At 55.9% G+C, this 19,182-nt stretch overlaps 8 protein-coding genes across 8 annotated transcripts; 3 read left to right on the top strand and 5 right to left on the bottom strand.

The window, feature by feature from the left end:
* The first annotated feature begins 814 nt into the window (after nt 1–814).
* On the top strand, nt 815–2,801 carry IWZ02DRAFT_477805 (uncharacterized protein). The gene is made up of 3 exons (XM_066769054.1): nt 815–1,425; nt 1,883–2,011; nt 2,085–2,801. The coding sequence occupies exons 1-3, from the start codon at nt 1,219–1,221 to the stop codon at nt 2,445–2,447; spliced, it is 699 nt and encodes a 232-aa protein (XP_066617977.1). The 5' UTR covers nt 815–1,218; the 3' UTR covers nt 2,448–2,801.
* Nucleotides 2,802–2,844: 43 nt separating this feature from the next.
* IWZ02DRAFT_464851 (Alpha/Beta hydrolase protein) lies at nt 2,845–4,539 on the bottom strand. The gene is made up of 8 exons (XM_066768423.1): nt 4,365–4,539; nt 4,290–4,317; nt 4,216–4,238; nt 4,141–4,167; nt 3,946–4,094; nt 3,387–3,766; nt 3,134–3,301; nt 2,845–3,073 (listed from the first exon to the last, which is right to left on the bottom strand). The coding sequence occupies exons 1-8, from the start codon at nt 4,443–4,445 to the stop codon at nt 2,979–2,981; spliced, it is 951 nt and encodes a 316-aa protein (XP_066617976.1). The 5' UTR covers nt 4,446–4,539; the 3' UTR covers nt 2,845–2,978.
* Nucleotides 4,540–4,654: 115 nt separating this feature from the next.
* Nucleotides 4,655–6,978, top strand: IWZ02DRAFT_410339 (replication factor A 1, rfa1). Its single transcript, XM_066765711.1, has 5 exons — nt 4,655–4,957; nt 5,005–5,095; nt 5,143–5,683; nt 5,729–6,621; nt 6,702–6,978. Exons 1-5 carry the CDS (start codon nt 4,771–4,773, stop codon nt 6,817–6,819), a joined length of 1,830 nt encoding a protein of 609 aa, XP_066617975.1. The 5' UTR covers nt 4,655–4,770; the 3' UTR covers nt 6,820–6,978.
* A 2,598-nt stretch (nt 6,979–9,576) lies between these two features.
* Nucleotides 9,577–12,220, top strand: IWZ02DRAFT_147212 (uncharacterized protein). Its single transcript, XM_066761862.1, has 3 exons — nt 9,577–9,979; nt 10,027–11,586; nt 11,639–12,220. Exons 1-3 carry the CDS (start codon nt 9,682–9,684, stop codon nt 11,992–11,994), a joined length of 2,214 nt encoding a protein of 737 aa, XP_066617974.1. The 5' UTR covers nt 9,577–9,681; the 3' UTR covers nt 11,995–12,220.
* Nucleotides 12,221–13,896: 1,676 nt separating this feature from the next.
* IWZ02DRAFT_147202 (uncharacterized protein) lies at nt 13,897–14,506 on the bottom strand. The gene has a single exon (XM_066761861.1). The coding sequence runs from the start codon at nt 14,380–14,382 to the stop codon at nt 13,948–13,950; it is 435 nt and encodes a 144-aa protein (XP_066617973.1). The 5' UTR covers nt 14,383–14,506; the 3' UTR covers nt 13,897–13,947.
* On the bottom strand, nt 14,485–15,343 carry IWZ02DRAFT_464843 (uncharacterized protein). Its single transcript, XM_066768422.1, has 2 exons — nt 14,683–15,343; nt 14,485–14,596 (listed from the first exon to the last, which is right to left on the bottom strand). Exons 1-2 carry the CDS (start codon nt 15,177–15,179, stop codon nt 14,515–14,517), a joined length of 579 nt encoding a protein of 192 aa, XP_066617972.1. The 5' UTR covers nt 15,180–15,343; the 3' UTR covers nt 14,485–14,514.
* Nucleotides 15,267–15,725, bottom strand: IWZ02DRAFT_352632 (uncharacterized protein; the record flags this gene model as incomplete). Its single annotated transcript, XM_066764258.1, has 1 exon — nt 15,267–15,725. A coding segment is annotated over one exon (459 nt), but the record flags the coding sequence as incomplete, so codon positions are not given.
* A 1,555-nt stretch (nt 15,726–17,280) lies between these two features.
* Nucleotides 17,281–19,105, bottom strand: IWZ02DRAFT_147181 (uncharacterized protein). Its single transcript, XM_066761860.1, has one exon. The coding sequence runs from the start codon at nt 18,926–18,928 to the stop codon at nt 17,432–17,434; it is 1,497 nt and encodes a 498-aa protein (XP_066617970.1). The 5' UTR covers nt 18,929–19,105; the 3' UTR covers nt 17,281–17,431.
* Nucleotides 19,106–19,182: the final 77 nt, after the last annotated feature.

Raw genomic sequence — 19,182 nt, 5'->3', positions numbered from 1 at the left:
TCCCCGCAACACGAAGACGGCGCGAGGTCAGGCTGGTTGGGCCAGTATTCGAGGTTGGTTGGTTGGTTGGTTAGTCAATTGGTCTCCTAGCTACGTGGTTGGTTGGTGCAGCAAGTGAGCGAGCGAGCGAGTACCATGTACATGTAGTTAGTGAGTCAACACGATAAAAGTCTCGCGCCAGCCAGCCTGCACCCTGTCCCTCCCTCCCTCCCTCCCTCCTCCCGTCCGCCGTCCCGTCTCGCCTCGCCTCGTCTTTTCTTGCCTTGCACAAAGAAAGAAAAAAGACGGCGCTCGTATTGCTCCGCGCTGCTTGGACGGGGGCGTGGGGCATGAATGGACAGTTGTCAGTCGGAAAAGAAGCACTGGGTGTCTAGAAATGATGATTCCCGGGATTGCACCCGAGGGAGCGTTCATTTACTCCGACGGATAGACAGTTGCTTGATGTGTGTTGTGCGAGATGTGCCCGAGAGAGCTGAATTGAGTTGAGTTGAATTGAATTGAGTTGAAGATTGGCGGGACGCAACAGCGCATCCTTGCGTCGATGGCCGTTGAGCTGGTCGCCTGTGTTTACTCACACCAGGTCGCGTCGTCAGGTACCGATAGCTGCCTTACAGGGGTAGGTCGATGTCGAGGTCAGCCTGAAGGGAGAGCCCGGGTGCAAGGATAAGTACGGGTAGGTGAAACATGCGAGCCGGTTCCGCCCTTTGCCGTCTCTTCTGCTCCGCTCCGCCCCGCTCCGCTCCGCCCCGCCGAGACGCTGGGACCACACCCGCTCGTCGCGCGTCCCGTCGCGTCGTCCTCGACTTCAATTGCCAATCTCCATGTACATGTTCAGCTCAGATACGCTCCATTACCTACGCACGTACAGCCTTGCTTTGCTCCATACCCCGCACAGGAGCACCACACGAGCCTAGCCCAAAGCAGTCGCACTTCCTTGGTCCCAAACCTCGTTCTCGCGCATCGCATTGCAGCACAGCGCAGCGCAGCGCAGCGCAGCGCATCAAACCGCACCAGCGGCCCGCTCCACCATCCACGATCCGATCCAACCCACCCAGTACCTACCTACCTGCCTGCAATAAACGTACCACTTTCGCGACGTCACTGCGCGCTTCCCCGCATCAGCGTCGCTCAAACACCAACCCGCACCACGCTTCAAGTGCACCACCACCACTACCACCACCACCACAACCCTATTGGCCAGCCGACCGACCACCCAACATGGAAATCGACGATATCCTCGCCGACGTCGACCAGACGTTTGCCGCGCAGACGAGGGCCGCTGCTGGTGGCTTGCCCGACGCCGCGTTGGCCGCGGCAGACTTGCAGGACTTGACGCGCCGCTGGGTCGCCGAGCGCGTGGCCCCGGAGGTGCTGCCGTGGCCCGAGGCGCTGATGGAGAGGGTTATGCGGCGGATACGGGGACAGGTTCGTCTTTTTTTTTGTTTCCTCTTCTTCTGATGATGTTGATTTGTCGTCGAATGTCGTCTTTTCCGTTCCCTATTCTCGATGATTTCCTAGTTTCTGTGTGGGAGTCTTGGGTCGAGTGCGTTGGTGGCCTGGGAATAAATGGCCCGGAAACAGGAGTGGAAACGGGGAAGAGACGCCCGCCGTGTCAGTGTCAGATGCACACCAGAGCGGCAGAGGAATTGTCAGTCCACTCGCGCAGCAGCTGCCGGCGGGCGGGATGGATCAAAAGACCTCGAAAGACGGGCGGGTAGCGGCGTCCACCCATCGTCCATCTGCACGCACGCACGCCCAGAACCTGCCCGCCAGAAATAGACCTCAGGCAAAGCAGACAGACCAAAAAGACAATCGCCAGACTCGTCGATCGATGGATGAATCAAACAGGCTAACGCACGATTTTTGTTGTCGCTGCGCGTAGATTGAGCTCGTCGAAGAGCAGACGGGCAACATGGACCCCAAGGCCAACTTCCGCCTCATCCTGTATCAAACGGAGCTCGAACGCTTCAAATTCCTCGTGCGGTCGTTTCTGCGCGCGCGCATGGCAAAGGTGCGTGCATGCCATCCATCCACGCCACCAAACCACCAAACCCACCAACAAACAAAACTAACAACCACCCCAGATCGACAAACACCCCCACCACACGCTCCTCACACCCTCCACCTTCTCCCGCCTCTCCCTCCCCGAACGCCAATATCTCTCGCAGCACCAAGCGCTGCTCACCTCGCACTACGCGTCATCCTTCCTCTCGCAATTCCCGCCGCAGCTGCAGCGGCTCGACGACAAGGCGGGCGGCATCAGCATGGTCGACGCGCCCGACGCCGACGCCGCCGTCTTCTGCCGCGTGCTGCGCGACTGCGGCGTCGTCGGTGTCGGCGGTGTTGATGAGGAGCGCGAGGTCGATTTGAGGAGGGGTGATGTGCTTGTTGTTCGGTGGAGTGTTGTTGCTGAGAGGGTTGTCAGGGGGGATGTGGAGTTGATTTGATTTGGTTTGAGTTGGTTTTGTTGGTCATGGCGGTGGTCGTGGCAAGGAGGGCGAGCATGAGGTGCGTGTGCAATGAGAGAAAGTGTCTCTCTGTGTATATTCGATTGCATTCTGAAGCATTGGGTGGGCAAAGGCGCGAACTTGGAATCGGGCTCACGTTTACAAAAATCGGCTTAACTGGCTGGCGTTAGATAGTGGACAAAGCGTTGTGAAAAGGAACCAAGGTACAACCCCTTATAAACAAATGGGGCCTGCTCTTTATCAGCGGTCGAAATCTTTAAGCGTCCATCTCAACTGCGACACGCAGGCCAGCGCCGTGAGCGCAGGCATGTGGACTCGATCGATGTGCGTGCGATGCGTAGACAAGTTCAAGGATGTAATGGGGATAATTCAGAGGATGGAGATTACGCGTCATCAGACGTGCAAATATTTGGCATTCAGTCTGTCTGTCCGGGCATCAAAGAGACCACCTATCGATCCTGTAGGCCCTCTCATGGGTATATCATTTGCAACTACTGCTTTGTCGATCAATCAGTGGGCCTGCAGCCATCCCAACATCTGCTCAAAAGCAACATGCTGCTCCGACGAGATGTGCGGGTCATCGTAGCTGCCAATGACGGCAAAACCTGCGACATAGTCATCAGTTGATGAATAGTAAAGCAGCGATTTGGGGCAGCGGGTCTTACCGTGAGGGACACCAACGTACGTCTTGACTTCGTGCTCGACGCCGTTCTTCTCCAGCGACTCCTTGCCGACCTTGACCACGTCGTCGGGAAAGACTGGATCGTTCTCGACCAGAGCGAGCGAGACGGGGACCTGGATGGCGGCGAGCTCCTCCTTTGTCACGACGGTTGCTGGGGCAATCATGTGTTAGCAACCACAGCGGCGGCGGCGTGGGTGGCACAGCATCAGCATCGCCAATGTGACGCGAGCACTTACGATGCGCAACGGCTCCGACCTTGATCTCCGGCCCCTTCTCAACCACGCCCTGCTCCACGTCGTCCTGCGGCTTACTGTCCTGGCCCCCGGCAACCGGGTGTGCGTGCTTGCCACCCAGGATGAGAATGTAGCGAGCGCCAAAGCAGTAGCCGGCGCCGTAGATGCCGCCGCCGTTAGCAATGGCATCTGCGAACTCCTCCTTTGCGCCCTCGATGACTTTGTGCAGGAGTGGAAGCACCTTTTCGGGCGTGTGGCGCGCCAGCCACATGTCGATGAGGAAGGCCTTGGTGGTTTGAGCAGCGGCCAGCTTGATTTGCTCAACCCACGACGGTTGCTCTTCAGCGGGCATGATGCTGTTGGGTGCTACATCGCCTTCGAATCTAGTGTCTAGTCAGCTTCTGCCGGCCTTTGAGGCTGAGCAGCAAAAAGTAGTGGCACACACTCCAAGCAGGGCAGCAGATGGGAGTTTTCAAGCTCCAACTCGCCGCCGCGTTGCACTTGTGAGTGTACCACGACTTACAACCCAGCCTTATTCTTTGCCCAAAGTATTGCAACTCACTGATCCGGCATGACCACCAGGTAACCTTCTCTGGCAAACTTGTCCGCCTGAAGCTGGTTGTTTGTCGACTTGAGGCCAGTACCACCAGTGAGCAGCAACAGGAGCTTGGACGGGGCATGAGGGTAGTCGCTTGGCTTTGCAATGTAGACCTGGACATGTCAGCAAGGTCCAATACCCGAAATAGTGCTAACCTACGTCAACGCCATTGAGCTTGGTAAGTTCCTGCTGCACGTAAGTTTTGGACAGCAATCAAGGGCAGCAGAAGCATACGCCCGTGGGGACCTCTCCGGCAGCTGTCACTTTGTTAGCGCTTATCAATGTGTTTTCTGAGGGCTGCAACGTACGAGTAGGCCGATCGCTAGTGCAATGTTCCTGAGCTTCGTTAGCTATGGACAATCAAGGGATTTTGAGAATCGCACAGTCATCGCGGGCTGGGGTTGCTCCGCATCCTCTTGGGCATCGACTTCGGGCGCCTTTGTGGCCAAATCTTGGTCCGCCATGACTTTTGATGTAGAGATGTCGAGTGGTCTGAAAACAAAGGGCACTGGGCACTTGACATCTGATCCGCCGACGCAATGACGCAGGGACGTGTGATGGCGGGGTGACGGGGTCCTTCCCAATCGAGAAGCCCGGCGGCTTGGCGGCTGCCTCGCCGACTCATCGCTTGACGCGACGACGCGACGACGCGTCGAGCGCGTCTACCTTACTTCTGCACCTCGTCCGCCACCTCGTTCAAATCATACCCTCCAACAACCAACCCCTGCGCTTGACCCATCCTCCACTACGGCCTGCTCGAAAGCTTCTCATTCCACCAGAAGAGCCGCCATGACAGCCGAAAGCGCCATCACCCGCGGAGCCCTGCGCTCCATTTTCGTCGATGGCCCAGACCAGGTCGAAAATCCCATCCTACAATGCGTGCAGATCAAAGCCATGGACTCCAAGAATGGAGAGGAGAGATATCGTGTGGTTCTGAGCGACATGGACAACTTCATCCAGAGCATGCTGGCACAACGTAATCCACTCTGTCCTGGCCGTTGGGATTTGCTAACAAACGGACAGAAATCAACTCCGTCGTCACGTCGGGAGCGTTGAAAAAGGGATCCATCATCCGCCTAAAGCACTTCAATCCCCAAGTCATCAAGGACCGCAAGTAAGGAAGCCGGTGCCGCGTTTCAAGTCGACGCTCACACGACATAGGATCCTTGTTGTGCTCGACCTTGACGTTCTCGAGCAATACGGCGAACTGGATAAGCTTGGCCAGCCAAAGCCTCTCGACTCGGTGCTTGAGGTCAAGAGAGAGGCACAACCGGCAGAGATTGCTGGCAACAACTTTTATGGTAACAGACCAAACGGCCAGCTTCCTACGCCCGCGACGTCGACCCGTACTCAGTCCACGTCCACTGCACCCTCCGGCCTCGCACACCTCTATCCGATCGAAGCTCTATCGCCATACGCTCACAAGTGGACCATCAAGGCTCGTTGCACCTTCAAGAGCGATATCAGGACGTGGCACAACAAGAACGGAGAGGGCAAGCTCTTCAGCGTAAATCTGCTGGACGAGAGCGGTGAGATTCGTGCAACCGGCTTTAAGGACCAGTGTGACATGCTGTACGATGTGTTTGAAAAGGGCCAGGTCTACTATGTTTCCAACTGCAGCGTCAAACTCGCCAAGAAGCAGTTTTCAAATGTCAACAACGACTATGAGCTGACCTTTCAGAATGACAGCATTGTCGAAAAGGTATGTACTTGCCTGGCGAGTGGGGACTGAGCTGACAGGTTGCAGGCTGAGGACACTGATGTTCCGGATATTCGATACAACTTCACCAGCATCGGAAATCTCCAGAGCGTGGAGCCAAACACGACAATCGACACACTTGGTGTCCTGAAAGAAGTTGGCGAGGCGTCCGAGATTGTTTCCAAGAGCACGGGCAAGCCCTATTCCAAGCGTGAACTCACCCTCGTCGACGACTCGATGCACTCGGTTCGCCTGACGGTCTGGGGCAAGACGGCCGAGGAGTTCGACGTGACCCCCAACTCGGTCGTTGCCTTTAAAGGCGTCAAGGTCTCGGACTTTGGAGGTCGCAGTCTCTCGCTGCTGTCATCCGGCACGATGAATATCAACCCAGACATTGACGAGGCCCACAAGCTCAAGGGCTGGTACGATGCCTCGGGCAACTCGGAAAACTTCACGACGCACCAGCAGTCGGTCGGCACGACGAGCAAGCGGCAAGAATACAAGACGATAGCCCAAGTCAACGACGAAAAGATTGGCATGATGGGCGACAACGCCGAGTACTTTACGCTCAAGGCCACCATCATGTACGTCAAGCACGAGACGTTTGCGTACCCGGCGTGCGCGTCGGCGGGCTGCAACAAGAAGGTCGTTGAAGTCAATCCGGGCGAGTGGCGCTGCGAAAAGTGCGACGTCACGCACCCGCGCCCCGAGTGGCGCTACATTATGCAAATCAACGTGTCGGACCACACGGGCCAGATGTGGCTCAGCGGCTTCGACGAGAGCGGGCGCGAAATCATCGGCATGGGCGCCAACGAGCTCGTCGAGATGAAGGAGAACGAAGAGACGACGTTGAGGGCGGACAAGGTGTTTGTCGACGCGACGTGCAAGACGTGGGTTTTCCGCGTCCGTGCTAAGATGGATACGTTTCAGGATCAGGAGAGGTAAGCTTTTTTTTTTTTTTTTTTTTTTTCCTTCTTCGATCGAATGTGGGATGTGTGTGTGTTGACTGATTTGCGAACAGAGTCCGCTACCAGATTTCCAGCACTCGCCCTCTCGACTTCAAGTCCGAGTGCGCGCAGCTGGTCGAGACGCTCAAGAAGTACGAGATCAACGACTCGTCGAGCATGTTTGTTAATTAGAGCTCTTTGCTTCTCGCTCGTCGTTGACTTGAAGTGTAGTGCGTGGGCTGGAGCATTGACTGGCGGTGGACGCGTAGATGGATAGATGGACCAGGGGACGAAGGGGATCTGGTTGGGTGAATGCGTACGTGCGTGAGTGTGTTTTTTTTTTTTTTTTTTTTCTTTCTCGAATTGCGTTGGTCGACTGCGGCTTGTCAGCTTGCCAGCTTGCTTGCTTGCCTGTCCGTCTTTGTCTTCGGCGTCTGGCGTCCCATCCCATCCCATCCCGTTCCGCAGGAGTCGAAACAGTAAAAATAGCCAGCCGGTAGCAGTAGTAGCAGTAGTATCGTCGTCGTCGTCGTGTGGACTCATCGCTGCTCCAGTACGTACATGTATCTGGATATAAGCAAGAGTTCTGTTCCATTCTGTTTCCACCCTTGTTGAAACACCAACGACGATGGTCTTCGTCTCTCATCTTGGACATCTACTCTTCGCTGTGTATGTAGCACGGACCCATCTGCCTACAGTACCTACCTTACATCCGTGATGCCGATCTAGGTAGACCTCCGCCATCCGCCGTCCGCCATGCCAACATGACACGCTAATCAAACGAACGAGCAAGCGAGCGACGGAGCGGCGGGAAGGGTAGGGCTGAGAGAAGCATATGTGTATGTGCATAGGGTGTAGTGTGTGTGTGGCGGCAGGGAATGGTGGGGTGGAGTGGGGTGTTGGTTAATGTATTAGACGTGCGTGTGGCGGTGCGATGCGCCGCACTGGGCGGCAGCGGCGGGGGCACGATGCAAGGTACCGCTGCTGCTGCGTGGTCGACATGGTAGGCGTAATGCACGTAAACTGTGCGTGTGCGCGTGTGTGGTGCTTGAGTTGTGAGAGGTGATGGAGACTTTGAGAAGAGGCGGTTGTGCAGTGCGGCGTACTCGATGCAATTGGCGTGGCGAAAGATTTTGCGAGAGAAAAGGCTTCAAAGAGAAAGAGACTGGAGGATTGTATGCCCGAAAGAGAGAAGTGCAGGTATGTAGGTGGTTGAGTGCTTGCTTGCTTGCTTGCTCCAGCAATGGCAGTTGAAGCGCAACGGACAACGATGACGCTCTAATCCGCCGTCGCTGATTGGACGCAAAGTGTCGTTGCAAAAGTGATTGCGCAGGCGGTGCGAGCTGCCCGATTGAGGTTATCGAGTACGAAGACGGGCTGATCGTGGGCTGTGATTGGCTAGATTAGGGTACTATTTTTCGGTTTTTTTCTTTTTCTTTCTTTCTTCGTCTTTGGGGTGGATACGAGCGAGGGCACAGCGACTTCACTGGCAGAGTAACTGAAGAAGTGAGGCGGCAGTGGTGATGATGTAGTCTTGTGGACGGGTGTCAGATGCAATGCAAGTGGTCGTCCTTTTGTGGAGGAGCCAACGCGTCACACGAAGTCAGCGGCCAGAATTGTGTGATGTGGTGGCTGAGGTGGTGGTAGAGGAGGCGGGCTCCCTGGTGGCAATCGACGAGCAAAAGTCGTGGCCATAAGTCTATAATCGATACTCTGTTTTTGTTGCAAGTACGGAAATGAGCAGAGCATCGGCTGGGAGATTGCGCCAGTTGCGCAGCGCAATGCAACCCTGGCACAGGACGTGAATGTTGGGTTGAATCCTTAACTGCAGTCAGTCTTTGGTCGACATGATCAGTTGAAACCCTTTTTTTTTTTTTTTTTCTCTCTCTCTCTTGTGGCGTCGACGGCTTCTTGTCATTTTCAGGTGGCGGATTTCTGGCAGCGGCCGCGTCCTTATGACAACAACCGTGATAGGGCTGTCTACTACGTCGTCGATCGGATAGATAGATCAACAGCTTGGCAGCATACTTAGCCACAAGAGTGGACGGGAACTGGGTGGCAGCTCGTACGGAGAGAATTCAGAGCGGCGGTGCAAGTTGACAGACAAAGTGACAGGGACCGCCGGGCTCAGGGGCATGCCGTCGCTATTTTTGGCGCCACACGGTCTGGTCTGGACCGTCCATCGCATTCCTGACAGGAATTCTCGACTCCTCGACTCTCGACTTTCGACTCCCGCCCGCCTGGTCGTGGGTGGCCACGCTGCACCCCGTCGCCCACGCGTTGCTTTTGTCCCCTTCTTTCTCTCCAACCTCAACTCCACATCTAATCCCACATCGTCTTCTCGCCAACTTTTTTACTTCGTCTTCGTACCCGCTCCCCGTGATCGATCTGCCCTTGGCAACAATGCTTGGACTACGGCGGCACGAACTGGCCCATTGGTGGCCGTGGAGCTGACGATTAACCATTCACAGCTCTGATCAAGACGCCCCCCCCCCCCCCCCCCCCCCAGTCAATCCCTGCGTATTACGGCCAACGACGCCCACTCCTTCTAGTAAAGCCGCCGTGCTTGCCGAAGGCGCCTTGAAACTCTGAAACTCCCACTCTGCTTTGCTCCCCTTCTCTACCTTACCTACTCCAGTCCAGTCCACACACACACACTCTCTCTCTCTCTCTCCCTCCCTCCCAGCTTTCGAATCTCTCCCAAGCCCCAGACCCACGCAGTCCTTGGACTCGTTCCTCTCGTTTGCTTGCCCTCCTGCGCCCTTCCTCGTACACCTTTTTTCCTCCTCCTCCTCCTCCTCCTCCTCCTCCGCCGACGACTCCCCGTACCCCCCTATACCCATCAACCAAAACCTCGCCGGCGATCAGTTCCTCCGACTAATCCTTTTGCCTCTGGTCCCACCCACCGCCCAAGACCTGGGCAGAGCCACGACATCATACCCCGCGGGACCTGCGTGCTACATCCCACCCTGCTGAGCGTGTCCTGCGAGCTTTAGGTCCGCTCGCGCGGCCAACCCCTCGTCGACCTCCAACCCTCCCTCTTCCCTCGCCAGCATGTGGTCCTCTTTGCTCTTGCTCGGCGCCGCCGCCCTGCCAACCGCCGTCCTGGCCGACGACACCATTTCCACCAACGGATTCAGCACTTGCATGAACAATGCCTCGATCCAGGTTACCAAGATGGACGTCACCTACAACCGCAAAACCAACAAGGTCGACTTTAATGTAGCAGGAGAAAGCACCGAGGAGCAAAACGTCACGGCCTCGATAGAGGTCTCGGCCTACGGCAAGGTTGTATACAGCAAGTCGTTTGATCCTTGCGACAACGACAATTACGTAGAAAGGCTGTGCCCAGGTCCGTACTTGCTGATTCTCTTGCCTTCTTCAACTAACAATGCGCAGTCCCCAAGGGCACCTTTGCCGCATCTGGAGAGCAAAATATTCCTAGCAACTATGCATCCGAAATCCCTTCCATTGCCTTTTCCATTCCCGACCTGGACGGAACAGCCAAGATGGAGCTCAAGCCCGTCGACGGTGGCGACGACCTGGCCTGTATCCAGTCGACCGTCACCAACGGCAAGAGCATGAGCGTCGACGCCGTCACCTACGTTGCCGCTGGAATCGCCGCCGGAGCCCTGGTCCTCACGGGTGTGTCAGCCTTGGGAAGCGCGGGCGCTGGTGCTGGTGCGGGTACTGCTGGGCCCAGTCCCAAGTTTGGCGAAGTCATGACCTGGTTCCAGTCCATGGCCATGGACGGCATGATGAGCGTCCAGTACCCGTCAATCTACACCAGTTTCAGTAAGAACTTTGGATTCAGTGGTGGTTTGATTCCCTGGGCCCGCATGCAAAACTCGATCGACAACTTTCGTAAAATGACGGGCGGCAATCTGACTGCTGCCAACTATGACTACCTCCGGAACGCCACCCTTGTCCATGCGGATTCGAAAGGAAACGTTTACAAACGCGGTCTCGAGACGCTGGCTCTTTTCGCCCGCGATTCCCTCGACTACAGCGCCAGCAGCGAAACCAACGACACCACGTCTTCCAACAGCTCGAGCTCAAGCAACAGTTCCGAGGACAGCGAAGTCATGGAGATTGTCCACGGCATCAAGGGCTACGTTGAAGAGCTCAGCATTCCTCAGGCCAATACCTTCATGACGGTCCTTTTGATTTTCGCCATCGTCATTGCGGCCATTGCCGTGGCCATTTTGCTGTGCAAGGTCATCCTGGAAACCTGGGCTCTGTTTGGAACCTTCCCCCCGAGACTCAACAACTTCCGCAAGCGTTACTGGTGGCTGCTGGCCAAGACGATTACCAACTTGATTCTGCTGCTCTACGGCGTGTGGGTACTCTACTGCATATACCAATTCACCAACGGCGACTCGTGGGCAGCCAAGCTGCTGGCAGGTTTGACTCTGGCCATTTTCACGGCGGTCCTGGGATTCTTTGCTTGGCAAATTTGGTCCAAGGCAAACCGCTACAAGAAGCTCGAGGGCGACGTTTCTGGCCTGTTTGAGGACAAGGAAACCTGGCGCAAGTACAGCTTCTTCTACGAAAACTACAAAAAGGGCTACTGGTGGCTGTTCGTACCGACCATCGTGTACTCGTTTGCCAAGGGCTGCGTCATCGCTGCCGGCGATGGCCACGGCCTCGCCCAGACGGCCGCGCAGCTCATCATCGAGTCCATCATGCTGGTCCTGCTGCTGTGGTCGCGGCCGTACACGCTCAAGTCGAGCAATGTCATCAACTGCATCATTCAGACGGTGCGCGTGCTGTCGGTCATTTGCGTTCTCGTCTTCGTCGAGGAGCTCGGCATTGCGCAAACGACCAAGACCGTCACCGGTCTGATCCTCATCGTCATGCAATCCGTGCTCAGCGGCGCGCTGGGCATCTTAATCTTCATCAACACCATCATCGTCTGCATCAAGGAGAACCCGCACCGCAAGAAGAGAAAGGAGCAAGGTAAGCATCTCTTTCCAAACCAAGCATCCTTCGCGTCTAACAATCGTTACAGAAAAACTCAACCGCGACCTCGACAACCTGACCCCGCTCGACGCGCGCAACTCGCTACTCATGGACCCCACCGAGTACAAGGGCGCGCGCAACAGCATCATCGCGCACGCCAAGGGCTACGACCCGGTGCCCATGCAAGAAGGCCTCGCCAAGCCCAGCCCGTACGGCTCGGGCGCGCACACGCGCAGCACGTCGCACGAGAACCTGCTGTACGGCGCCGCGGGCATGGGCGCCGAGGACGCCAACGCCAACAGCCGTGCCCCAAGCCGGAGCAGGTCTCCGCCGCGGGAGCGCGCGCCGCGGTTGCCGGATATTGAGAGTGGTGGTGATGGCATGCAGATGCATAGTTATCGGTGAGAGGGGGGGTTTGAGCGAGAGCGAGAAGTGAGTGAGCGAGGAGAAGCAGAGTTGTAGAGGGGCGTGGAGGGAGGCAGGGAGGCAGTCAGCGAGAGAAGAGAATGAGAGGTGAAGAAAAGGGATTGGGAATTGTTGCCATATTATTGTTGTTGTCGTCGCCGTCGTCATTGTCTGATACCTATTTACCCGCGTCGTCTGTCTACTCCTATCTATTTTCATTTTTTCATTTTCCATTTCACATCATCATCTCGTCGTGTTGCTTGTTTTTCTATCCATCCATCCGTCTATCACCCATCTTTCTACCTGCCTATCTATCATCTACCTTGCCAATTCATTCATACATCTGTGCATCCATCCACCTCTGCATTTTTCTCTCAACATATTTCTCAAATCAAAACCATGACCCATCAGCGATAAGTCATCACAGCACACACATACAACTACATCTAGCATGCACACGCATCTCATCTCTTTCCTCTTTCTCTCCTTACTCTCTCTCTCTCCCTCCCTCCATCTCTCACCGCATCTCAAACCGCCTCCTTTAGTCGGCCGTCTATCTATCTATCCATCCATCAAATACTTCAGGCGTAGAAAACAGCTCTATTCATTAATTCGTCTGTAGCGGTGCAAATGGTAGGTGGGCGTCGGTCATCTTTTCCTTGGCATTTTATGTACCTCATAATCTTCATTGTTTCGTAATCTCATCTTGTTCTCCTCATCTCGTTTTCACGCATCTTTTCTTGTTCGTTGGATTGTTGTTAACATCACACTGGATCGCTTATTTCCGCCGTGTATGAATCCGTGTACGTGTGTCTAGAGACGTAAAAAATTAAATCGACGCATCTAACCTTCATCAACACTACTACTTCCTCACGCGTCTCTTGCGTCGCGTCTGTCGCGTCTGTCGTACCACCACTACTACAATGACACTCCTTCCCCGCCCTTGAGTCTTGAGTCGTGAGTGTTTTTTTTTTTTTTTTTTTTTTTTCCCCTTTCTTTCATACTATACTATTCGTTGTCGCGAATAGTTATTTAGTTGATTGTGTCGGGTTGATAGGTCAGGTTAGTTAACCCTAGCACCCTAGCACCCTAGCACCCTAGCCCTCCTCCTCCTCCTCCTCCTCCCCCTCCTCCTCCCCCTCCTTCCCCTGTCTATAGCTAGATAGCTATCTGCCGCCTGCCAACGCATCACCCGCCGCCCCGAACCGCCCGCAGCCCTGATCTCGCCCGGGCCCCCCCCCCATCCCCAAGGGCTCTAAGGGTGCTAGGTATCTCGTCTCGCGCCGCCCCGTCGCCCCGTCACCCCGTCGCGTGGAAGAGAGTCTATATGGCATGGGAGATGGATCCCCGCTAAGCTATGCCGCGCCATGTTAAGCTAAGCTAAGCTAAGCTAAGCTAGGCTAAGCTAAGCTAGGCTAGGCTAGGCTAGGCTAGGCTGAACCTACCAACCACTGTGTCTCTTACATATGTATGTGTATATGCGCATATTTGCATGTCCACGGTTTACACATATCCACGGTTTATACAGTTTACACAACGCGTGTGTGTGTGTGTGTGTTTGTGTTTGGCAAAGGTTATATCGCAACTGAGGACTGAGGAGCGGTGCCGGTGCCGGTGTAGAAGAGATGGATGTAGAATGGTTTGGATTGGATTGGATGAGATTAGATGGCTATCCCGAATCCCGAATCCCGAATCCCAACTTCAAAACACCCGCCAGCCTAGCCTAGCAAAGTCACTACCACCACGACCATCATCGTCATCATGGCAACATCATGGCAACATCATAGCGTGTACATTTAAACTGCCATACACCGAGCTGACTTGTATCACATTCATTATTCATTCAAACTAATTGACTTTTGCCGCTTACTTGTCGCCTGTCGCCCGTCGCCCGTCCGTCCTGTCCTGTCCTATCCTGTCCTATTCTATCCGTCATTCGTTACAGTGTAACATCTACATACAATGGAGTAACAAGGATAGAAGGAAAGGAAGAGAAGAGTAAATCGCCCACACACACACACACACACACACACACACACATACACACACATACACACACAAATAGAGAGTATCGAGACCCTCCCCCTCTTTTTTTTTTTTTTTTTTTTTTTCAACACCCGTGACGCAACAGCTCGAAGAAACGGAAGCGAAAAACAACCACCAGCGACGTGACGCCAGAGCCTTATCCAGAGGGAGATAAAGGAAGAAAGGAAGGAAGGAAGAAAGAGGGAATAGGATCCCAAGGAAAGAATAGGAAAAGGAAAAGGAGAATACAGCAACAAAGCCAGTCTGCGCCTTTATCGCGAGTCTTCGGATGTTGGCTGGCTGGCTAGCACCGTTGAAGATGAAGATGACGACGACGACATAGACTTCACACTCGCTTTTCATCCGCCGTGCTGGATGGCATCGCACCGCATCGCCCCACGTTTGTTTGTGCCATGTAGCTCGTTCGAACGTTGAAAGATCGAACAAGGTGAAAAGAAAAGAAAAGAAAAAAAAAAAAAAAAAAAAGAGACACACTCAGACGGCCGTCCCCGGCAGCGGCGGCGGCATGGCCATCTCTTTTGCCTTTTCGGCCTCGAGTTTACGCAGGTCCTTCAGACTGTCGCAGTTGCAATATATCAGCAAAATCCATATCACCACAGATGGCTCCCCCATTCTTTCGGGGACGAAGCGGGGAGAACAAACCTCCGCGCCTTCTTCAGCGGTACGCCGAGCCCCCCGAACCACTTCCTGACGCCGCTCGTGCGCGGAGATAACGGTATGCTGCCGCCACCACCACCACCACCGCTGTCTTTGCAGCTCACATTGAGCGGCATGCTGTTGACGCTGCTGGTGCTCTTGCCGCCGAGGATGCGCGGCGTGCTGGGGATTTTCTTGGGCTGCTTGCGCGTCTGCTGGTGGTGGTGGTGGTGGTGGTGGTGGTGGTATCGCTGTTGCGGCAGCGCCGTCGTCGTCTCTGCTCCGCTCGACGTATTCGGACGGCTCGAGTCGCCATTGTGATTGTTGTTGGCGCCGTGGCCTGCCGACGCCGGCCTGTCGGCGCCGTTGGACAGGCCCGTTTTCCGCAGCTCGGGATTGCTCTTGCGCGTGATGATGAAGCTCTTTGCGGTTGGTCTGCCACCGCCGCCGCCGCCGCCACCGCCGCCCCTGTTGGAGCTGTCCGTTGTTTTCAACGACGACATTTGCACGTCGAGCTGTTCTGCCTCGAACCCGTCGGCGGCCGACGCCCCATTGGCGAGCGGCACCCTCTGACGACCGCGAATGTCCCCGTCGTCCCCGTCGACCGGCAGCGGCCGCGGCTTGGGCGCATAGCGCTCGGTATCCTGGCACACGACGACGAACCAGCCGACGCGCTCGCCGGGGGCAATCTGGTCGCGCAGCTCGGTCAGGGCGGCCCAGGCCTCGTTGCCGACGCCGCGACTCATGACGTCGCCGACCTCGACGCCCAGCCGCACCTCCTCGACCACGTCGGCCACGTACGCGTACGGTTGCACGTTGCCGCCGGGCGTCGACAGCGCCATGTCCGGGTCGAACTGCTCGATGAAGCGCAGCTTGGGCAGCGCCGTGAGCAGCTGCGGGTGCAGCGCCTTGAGGTTCTTGTACAGGCACTTGGTCGTCGCCGGCGCCATGAGCCACTCGGCCGCCGCGTCGTCCAGGTTTTGCAGGATGATGTGGATGCGGATCAGGTTGCGCGGCCAGCGGAAGCCGTGGAGGAGGTAGGTTGGCATGGTGGGCGCGGAATCGCTGCGACGCTGTATTCAATTGCGGAGGCACTGTCTGTACTCGTGTGGGACGGCGGGAGGTTGATGATGGATGTGGTGGTGGTCGAGGTGGAGGTCGAGTTGCGCCTGGCGTTTGTCCAGCGACAAACCGCCGCAGCGGCGCCGTTCTGTGATGCGCTGGGTGGTGGGAACACGGGCGGTTGATGGCAGCGAGGAGGACGATGGAGCTAGAGGCGGACTGGCAGCGACTGGAAATGTAAAATGTCGCACGGCAGATTGGCGTTGGTATGGTGTGGGTGGAGCTTGGGTCGCAGACAAGGCGTCTCAGCGTGGCGGACGAAGAGGTGGTCGATTGCCCCTCGTCGACTAGCCGGACTTTGTGATACAGGGAGGGGTATAGGCAAATAAGTTAGTGTCAATTGTGGCGAGCAAGCTGAATGAATGGACGGATGGGTCTATCGTGGAGGTGGGGGATGGAGGGAGCAAGGCAAGGTAAGGCAAGGTAAGGCACAGGATCAGTAAACTCGTCCCCTAACTTTTTCGATCCCGGCGCATCCGCCAGCCAGCGTTGAGCAGCCTCATTAGGCTTCGTCTAATCTCGATTCACCAGAGGATTATTATTGTTGCTGCTTTCGTTGGGGCCCCAGCACGCCTGACTAAAAGCTGTGGGTGGGTTTTCCCCTGGCTGGCAGCGTGTGTGCTTGGGCTGACAATGATCCCGGTCAGTCCCTCTCCGCAGCGGCAGGGGAGCCATCGCCACGCTCGAGGCGGCTGGACGGCGTCGGATGCTTGTGGTTCTCGCATCATTTGGTTGGTGTTCCTGAGCTGGAGCTGATGGTGCCCGGGACAAGGACCACACAACAGAACCAATGGATGTCAGTGCAGGGAGGGACAGACGACGCTGGGCACACGTCAGTCTGGTCTTTACTGTAGGTATATACATGTACAACCCATCAGCTTGAATTCAAATGCAGTCGACGCACCTCACGCGCAGCACTTCTACTCCCAAGAACGCACCACTCCCACCGCCCACCTAGACCGTCTGTCTCCAAATGCATAGAAACCCCTCCTCAAACCGCAGCACCGAGCCAACGGCATCATGGACCCCTTGGAACCCCTTGGGACCCCTTGGACCCAGGGAGCCAGCCAAGGTTTCCCGCCGCGTCAATGAACCGCATCAGGCAAGTCGATGCTGCGCGCCCGTCTTCTGGCGCCCTTCTACCGTCTCACGACGCGCTCTTTTCGGCCGAAAGCTCAGCTACCCACCCACCTCGAGTGCCGCTTCACATAGCGATGCTCTCCGCACTCGGGTATGGAAGGACGGCGGATTTACGGTGGAAGATGCATCTCTCGCGATGGCTTTGACTGGATTGAACCGAGGTGATGTGTGTGCATGTTGCTGTTGCTGACAAGGAAGTGCCAAGCACCCCTCGCTCCGCGTCCAAAACGGAATACTGCAAGTCCGTGGGCTTGGAGGAAGACACTCTGGTTGCAGAGCCGTCTGGAGATGCGCAGTCTTTTCCCTCCTTTCATTTGCCTGCACCTTGCGCGCCTCGACAGACGTCCTATGCCCAATGCACCGTGCAAGTCTCTTCATGCCGTGTCAAACTCGACCTGTCAACGTTTGTCAAGGGTGCAAAACCCCATCGGCGGGTGCAAAACATCGAGGCATCGAAAATGAAGGATAGATATAGTGGTATATGGCGGTCCCCTCACTCTCCCCTCGCGTAAATCATCAAAAAAGCCACACAGCTCGCTTTTGTCTGATTGTACCTCACGCACTCCCCCTTCGCCGTCGTCCCCCACTCCTCCTCCTCCTCCTCCTCCTCCCCCGGCAGACCTCCCGGCCTCATTGCCCCCTTCTCCACCGCCTCCCTCGCCGCGCCTCCCATCTCAAGCAAGTCCTCAAAAACATTGACGTGTTCGACCGGCCCCATACTCAAAACCCAGCTCTCAAACGCCTGCATGTCGGCTACGAAGGCGCGGGCGGCGGGGCTGTCCAATTGAGCAGGGGAAAGGCTATCGTGCGGGTTGTAGAAGAAGACGGCGGCGAGGCCCGCCAGCGTCGTGAAGAAGGAAACCGCGTCGCCGCGGCGGCCGTGCTGGCCCAGCGCTGTAAAGTGTGCCTGCAGCTGCGAGTGGTTGTAGAGCGTCGTGTTGATGATGAGGGCTTTGGCGAGCCAGGCCGAAAAGGCGGCCATGAGCTCTGCCGTGCTGCAGGTGCTAGGTGCAAGTGTGGTGGTTGGTGGACTGCCTTGCCGCGGGAATTTGATGGGTCCTGGGCGTTCAGGAGACGTACAGCGTCGCTTTTCGGGGATTTGCCGTGCTGGCGAGTTTGGCTCAAGGAGAGACGACCCTGCGGCGAAGGGGGGACTTTCGGGAACAAGCGTCTCGTGCCATGCCGAGTCTGGGTAGGGTGGAGGTGATGGGGATTTTTCGAGGCCGCCGTGCGTGACGAAGCTCTTGTCGAATATGGATGGTGGGAAAGATCGTGGTGTTGCCGGCGGAGGTGGCGATTGTTGACCGTATAGCGGTGGTGCGATTGCCGTGGTGCCAAGGCCCAAATCGCATCTGCCCCAGTCCATCAAGACTGCCCCCTTTCCGTTGTACATTTCTGACAAGTCAAGCGGGAACTCCGACAGCGAGTGTGCATTGGAAAGATGCTGGCAAACCGTCCGAAGGCCTACGCGTGCATAGTCGCTTGGCTTAATGAACAAGCTGAATTCCGATGTCTGCGACAAGGACTGAAAGGCGAGGAGGATCTTGCGGGACGTTGAAGTGCTTGGGCGTAGGCGAGGGGCTTTGGTGACAGGCATGAGGACATAGCCTGGAGCTGAAAGGCTGAACTGGGCCTGGAGAACATGTCCGGCGTTGGAGAGACCAGCGTCATGAACTTTGGGTGCAATGGCACCAATTTCGGTTGTTCTGAGGTCTTCGAATCTTAGCGGTGAGCCATTCTGTGTACAAAACGCCTTTACAGGCAACACGAGAAAAAGCTCCCTCCGCTCATCGCGACCAGATGTCCTGAAAGACACATTCATAGAAAAGCGAAGTAGAATCTGCTGACCGTCGAAACCAACTTTGAAACTGAGTCCAGGATCGTTCTTATTGATGGGCGACAATGAACCAAGACTCTGAATACCATCAACACTATCCTCCCACACCGCAAAGACTCGCTCATTGACAAGATCAAAAATTCCACCGCTCATCCTGATGCGATAAAAAAGAGGACAGGAGGAGAAAATCTGAAAAAGACCAAACGCGGAGACACAAGAATGAAAGTAAATCAGGAAGCTAATGTGTCAATACTTAAAACGAGAGGTTTCATTTGATCAAGACTGGTAGTCGTCGAAAAACTCAAGTCGGAAAAGACGCAAGCGCCGTCGCCAAACTCGACAGGGAATCGCGCCACGCAGGTATACCCACCGAGGGTAGCCACCGCAATGGTAGCCAAACCGCTTCG

Source organism: Phyllosticta citriasiana, assembly GCF_038021145.1.
Source record: "Phyllosticta citriasiana strain CBS 120426 chromosome Unknown IWZ02scaffold_20, whole genome shotgun sequence".
In the NCBI taxonomy this organism is placed as follows: Eukaryota; Fungi; Ascomycota; class Dothideomycetes; order Botryosphaeriales; family Phyllostictaceae; genus Phyllosticta; species Phyllosticta citriasiana.
This window is presented reverse-complemented; position numbering and strand designations above follow the sequence as displayed.

What these genes read in the sequence shown, in the direction of transcription:
- IWZ02DRAFT_464851 (XM_066768423.1), bottom strand. Translation starts at nt 4,445, where the DNA reads ATGGCGGACCAAGATTTGGCCACAAAGGCGCCCGAAGTCGATGCCCAA. An exon ending in CACTAGCGATCGGCCTACTC is followed by an intron (nt 4,239 to 4,289) that starts GTACGTTGCAGC and finishes ACAAAGTGACAG; the next exon opens with CTGCCGGAGAGGTCCCCACG. An exon ending in GTACGTTGGTGTCCCTCACG is followed by an intron (nt 3,074 to 3,133) that starts GTAAGACCCGCT and finishes ACTATGTCGCAG; the next exon opens with GTTTTGCCGTCATTGGCAGC.
- IWZ02DRAFT_147202 (XM_066761861.1), bottom strand. Translation starts at nt 14,382, where the DNA reads ATGAAAAGCGAGTGTGAAGTCTATGTCGTCGTCGTCATCTTCATCTTC.
- IWZ02DRAFT_477805 (XM_066769054.1), top strand. Translation starts at nt 1,219, where the DNA reads ATGGAAATCGACGATATCCTCGCCGACGTCGACCAGACGTTTGCCGCG. An exon ending in TGCGGCGGATACGGGGACAG is followed by an intron (nt 1,426 to 1,882) that starts GTTCGTCTTTTT and finishes CGCTGCGCGTAG; the next exon opens with ATTGAGCTCGTCGAAGAGCA. An exon ending in TGCGCGCGCGCATGGCAAAG is followed by an intron (nt 2,012 to 2,084) that starts GTGCGTGCATGC and finishes CAACCACCCCAG; the next exon opens with ATCGACAAACACCCCCACCA.
- IWZ02DRAFT_410339 (XM_066765711.1), top strand. Translation starts at nt 4,771, where the DNA reads ATGACAGCCGAAAGCGCCATCACCCGCGGAGCCCTGCGCTCCATTTTC. An exon ending in CAAGTCATCAAGGACCGCAA is followed by an intron (nt 5,096 to 5,142) that starts GTAAGGAAGCCG and finishes CACACGACATAG; the next exon opens with GATCCTTGTTGTGCTCGACC. An exon ending in ATGACAGCATTGTCGAAAAG is followed by an intron (nt 5,684 to 5,728) that starts GTATGTACTTGC and finishes GACAGGTTGCAG; the next exon opens with GCTGAGGACACTGATGTTCC.
- IWZ02DRAFT_147212 (XM_066761862.1), top strand. Translation starts at nt 9,682, where the DNA reads ATGTGGTCCTCTTTGCTCTTGCTCGGCGCCGCCGCCCTGCCAACCGCC. An exon ending in CGTAGAAAGGCTGTGCCCAG is followed by an intron (nt 9,980 to 10,026) that starts GTCCGTACTTGC and finishes AACAATGCGCAG; the next exon opens with TCCCCAAGGGCACCTTTGCC. An exon ending in CAAGAAGAGAAAGGAGCAAG is followed by an intron (nt 11,587 to 11,638) that starts GTAAGCATCTCT and finishes CAATCGTTACAG; the next exon opens with AAAAACTCAACCGCGACCTC.
- IWZ02DRAFT_147181 (XM_066761860.1), bottom strand. Translation starts at nt 18,928, where the DNA reads ATGAGCGGTGGAATTTTTGATCTTGTCAATGAGCGAGTCTTTGCGGTG.
- IWZ02DRAFT_464843 (XM_066768422.1), bottom strand. Translation starts at nt 15,179, where the DNA reads ATGTCGTCGTTGAAAACAACGGACAGCTCCAACAGGGGCGGCGGTGGC. An exon ending in CCGCTGAAGAAGGCGCGGAG is followed by an intron (nt 14,597 to 14,682) that starts GTTTGTTCTCCC and finishes CAACTGCGACAG; the next exon opens with TCTGAAGGACCTGCGTAAAC.